This window comes from Fukomys damarensis, unplaced genomic scaffold, assembly GCF_012274545.1.
Source record: "Fukomys damarensis isolate Sample0158 unplaced genomic scaffold, DMR_v1.0_HiC HiC_scaffold_23, whole genome shotgun sequence".
NCBI classification, from domain to species: domain Eukaryota; kingdom Metazoa; phylum Chordata; class Mammalia; order Rodentia; family Bathyergidae; genus Fukomys; species Fukomys damarensis.
Genome location: NW_022900935.1, coordinates 37,126,833 through 37,131,156, shown reverse-complemented (window position 1 = coordinate 37,131,156; position 4,324 = coordinate 37,126,833). Strand labels below are relative to the sequence as shown.

At 46.3% G+C, this 4,324-nt stretch overlaps 1 protein-coding gene across 1 annotated transcript in view; it reads left to right on the top strand.

Moving 5' to 3' along the window:
* Positions 1–794: 794 nt before the first annotated feature.
* Positions 795–4,324, top strand: part of LOC104859953 (cytochrome P450 2J2) — a 36,762-nt gene continuing 33,232 nt past the window's right edge. Inside the window, exon 1 of the mRNA XM_010620858.3 lies at positions 795–1,067. Within this exon, the coding sequence (XP_010619160.1) occupies positions 858–1,067 (210 nt within the window). The 5' untranslated portion in view covers positions 795–857. The remainder of the gene's footprint in view (positions 1,068–4,324) is intronic.

Sequence of the window (4,324 nt, the reverse complement as noted above, 5' to 3'; positions counted from 1 at the left end):
GCACTACAGTCTTCAAGAATTGTTCTTTTTGCTTTGAGTATCTTAAATGAGGAATAACAGGCAACAGAGGGAGGCATCAAGTTTGGACCCTGAACACAGAAGAACTTCACAATCAGGAAAAAAAACAACCCGTCCAGGACCAAGACATTTCTTTCACAGTAGGTGGAACAAACCACCCACCATGGACCCTGCTCAGCGCTGGGAGGCTTGGTGCCATTCTTTCTCCTCTGCAGAGCGCTCTCAGAGAGAAGGCTTCCTCTGGGAACCTTTCACACTCAGGGATTCCCTTATTCCTGCACAGTGTCTGTTCTGACCCCAAGTCAGGACTGAAATGATCCTCCCTTGCACAGCTCTGTGAGATGCAGCCCTTCATGTGAGGGCACAGTATGCTGCCCGCCTGATGGCAAGTTCCTAAGACAGGTCCAGCGCTGCTGCTGCCAGAGAGCCCACGGGCCTGAGGACAGTGATGGGAAACCAGGCTCCACTGACTGTGGCACTCTCAGGCTGAGGGGGCCTGGAAATGAGCCCAGCAGCCTGAGCCTTGGGTGTGTGCCAGAAAATGGCTTTTAGGATAAAGGAAGAAAGCACTGCTAGCCAGCCTGTTCCAGGAAGGGTGTGGGGAGCCCCACGGCTGCAGAGTCTCTATCCCCTGTCCAGGGTGCAGCAGAGGCCTGGCTCCTAGAGGGAACAGGAAGGCCAGGGAGGGAGGAGCTGCAGGGCAAAGGTGGGAGGGGTCCGCACAGAAGGAGGGGGCGGAGCTGGGGCACGCCTCTTCCTGGACACTCTTACACAGAAGAGGTGACAGCCTGGGAGAGTTCTCTGTGCAGTCCTCAGAAGGCCCAGCACAGGTCCTCCACATGCTGGCTGCGGTGGGCTCCCTGTTGGCCGCCCTCTGGGGTGCGCTCCACCTCCGCACTCTCCTGCTGGGCGCTGTTGTCTTCCTGTTCTTTGCAGATTTCCTCAAAAGGAGGCGCCCAAAGAACTACCCTCCAGGACCCTGGCGCCTGCCTTTCCTGGGCAACTTCTTCCACCTGGACCTTGAAAAGTCCCAACTGGCACTTAAGCGGGTAGGAGCGAGGAGGGAGGCCGGCCGCGTCCTCACCCCACCCTGGCCTCCAGGACAAGGGACACTGGGGTGGCTCCCAGGCTGGGAACCCTTGGGAGCACTGTTTTTAGTTTCATCTTCCTTCTGCTTTGCTGGCCTCACCTGGCTGCCCTTTCTCCTGCTGCAACACAGCTAAATGTTTCCTGTCTCAGTGTGTTATGTTCCTTAAGGCATTTCCTCCTGTCTTAGTTTTTAAACTTTGAAACTGCTTATTTGTACTATGACAACTTTATCCTCTTTTGTATTATTATCCTTTTAAAAATGTGGAAGTGATCCTTCCCGGGTATTGAAAACAGCTCTAGGGCCTCCTAAATGATCACCCTGCTCTAGGGGGCCCCTCTCCCACACTTCCTGAGCCCTGGCCTCATCCCCTCCCTGCAGGGCACTCACCAAAGTCATCCTTCAGCTCCCTTCCTCTCAGTGCCTCCCATGCACTGGGTTCTGATTCCTTCAGCAGCCACTGGAGATCAGCCTCTGCCCACTTCTGTGGTCCTCTCCAGCCAGGGCTCTGCCTCTCAGGACTCAGCACATTGGAATTCTCTCCAAATCTCCCCCTCAGGCAGGGCTCCCTGGCATCTGGCTGACAGCACCATGAGCTGATGCATCACGAAGGAAGATTAAACAGTGGCTGGGCAAGCTGAGCGGGGTTCAGGCTTGGCACACAATGAGTCACTGCTCCTTTCCCTGCAGGTTCCTGGAGTGTTGTAAGCCCTGCCTGTGCTCTCCCTGCAGGTGGGCAGGTGCTGTCAGCTGAGAGGAGAGGACCCAGTGTCACTGGGAGCTACTGACAGGATTCCTCACAGAGCTGTAAATATAGCCCCTACACCTGTGCCCTCAGTGCAGAAATGTGTTGTTGGTTTTCCAGATCTTTAGAGACTTTCCCTGAGCCCTTCTGTTTATTTGCACTTTGACTACATGATAGTCAGAAAATATCCTTCATATGTTTTCAGTTCTTTTAAATGTAGGTAGGTTGCTTTGGGGCCCTAGGATGCAGTGTGTCCTAACACACGTGCCAGGCACACTTATAGACAGGATTCTGCTCTGGTGAGTGGATCGTTCCACATTTCAGTGAGATCTTACAAGATGCCATTGTTCAGTTTTTCAGTCCCTTCGCTGACTTCTCATGTAGTGATTCCATCAACTCCTGAGAACAGCGTGTTTACTCAGTTCTGGGAGTTGTTCCTTCCTGTCTTGGGAAGTTGTGTCCTTTTGTATACATGACTCACTTTATAGCAGGATAGCTGTTTGGTGCGTTGATGCTTTTACTGTGTTATGTCTCTCTGTGCCTTCAGTATTTTTCTTTGCCTGAGCTTGATCTGATACAATAAACCATTCCAGCTGTCTTTTAATCAGCTCTTTAATGATGTGTGCTTCTCCATTGTTTTACTTTTTAGCCTACCTACACCTTCGTATTTGAAATTAATTCTTGTACACAGGATATACTTGGATTGTTTTTTAAATTATGCCTAACTATGCCCTTTTTACTGGAAGGGATCACTTTTGATTTAATGCAGATATACATGGTTTAACCTTCCATTTTATAATTTCCTTCATGTTTTGTGTTCCATTGTTCACTCCTCCTTTTCTGTCTTCAGTTGTGCTACTTCGACATTTTTAAACAAATTAGGCTTTCATCCATCTCCACTGTTTTGGAGTCTACCTTTTTGTACTGAGTTTTCAATGGTTCTAAAGATGCAAATGTAGCTTAGCAGACATTGTTGATGTGAGCATTTTCACTGCAAAGTGATATAGAGATGTGTTATAAGCATTTAGGAGGTCCTTTTCCCCTGCCCACTTTGTATTTGACCTTCATATTATGTCTATATACAATGAGAGCCACACTAGACAATATTATAAATTTGCTTTGAAATATTAAATGCAATTTGACAACTCAAGGGTTGAATAATAATTTATTGTATTTATTAGTTGTTTACCTATCTATTACTCTTTCTTCATTTCTGACTGAGTTTGTGATTTCCTTTTTGATCTGGATAATTTCTTGCTTTCTTTCCTCTAGAATAGGACTGAATTCTCTTGCTTTTTTTTCATTGAAAAGCATCTTCATTTCATCTTTATTTCTGAAATCTGTTTTCACTGGACATAAAAATCTGGACTGATTATTTCTTTCCTTCCATGATTTTAAATGCTTCGCTACTTTTTGGCCACCAGGATCTGCTGAGAACTCAACTCTAAATTGAATTGTTAGTCCCTGTAGAGAGTGAATTTCTTTTCTCTGACAGATTTCAAGACATGTTCATTGTTTTAGGTTTCAGAAATTTGATTATGAGAACTTGGGTGCTTTAGGGGGATTTTATTCTATTTGGGTTTCCTAAATGTGAAGGTTTGTCTTTCTCACATTGGGACCACATCTTAGAGACATTTCTTGACCCTGGTACACAATACCTGATAACTAAAACTTAAGGGAGAGGTTTACTTTGGCTCACAGTTTGTAGAGGTTTTAGAAAATAATTGCCTGGCTCCAGGGCAGGGTGGCATGGCAGAGGGGCATGGAAGAGAAGTGGCTTGGGGCATGGTACCCAGGGAGCAGGGGAAGTCAAGGGAGGAGACAGAAAGGGCAATTTTACCTTCTGTGTCACGCAGACAGTGACCCACCTCTTCAGACCAAGCCCGACCTCCTAATAGCAAGTCACCTCTAATGCTCTGTATTTAGATCCCTGTCCACAGGTCTCACTGATGATGATCTGAGACTTCAGTGGGACAGCTAAATCTAAGCTATAACAAGTCAACTCAGCCAGCTTTCTTCAATTGTATTTTTTTCAATTTCAGATTCGTACATTTCTGGAACCTTTGGGCACTGATGGCACAAATGTTAGATCTCCTGGCTTTGGACCACATGTCCCAAGACTGGGCCTTTGTTAATTCTTATTGACTTGCTCTGTTCTGTTTACTTGGGTCCATTCTCCTGGTCACTCTTCAGTTTCACTGACTTCCTGACATTTCCCCTCTGCCACTGACGAGGTCTTTTCAACCATTTATTGAGTTTATTACAATTTTCATTCTAAACATTCCCTTTCGTTCTTCTGTACATCTTCAGTTTCTTTGGAAGAACCCCTAATACTATATCATTCCATGCTGTTTGTCATTATAAATTGGAATACTTGGGCCAGGGATTTTGCTCAGCAGTTCGGTGGCCTGCCTTGCAAGCACAAGGACCCAAGTTCAATCCCTGGTACAAAAAAAAAAAAATATATATATATA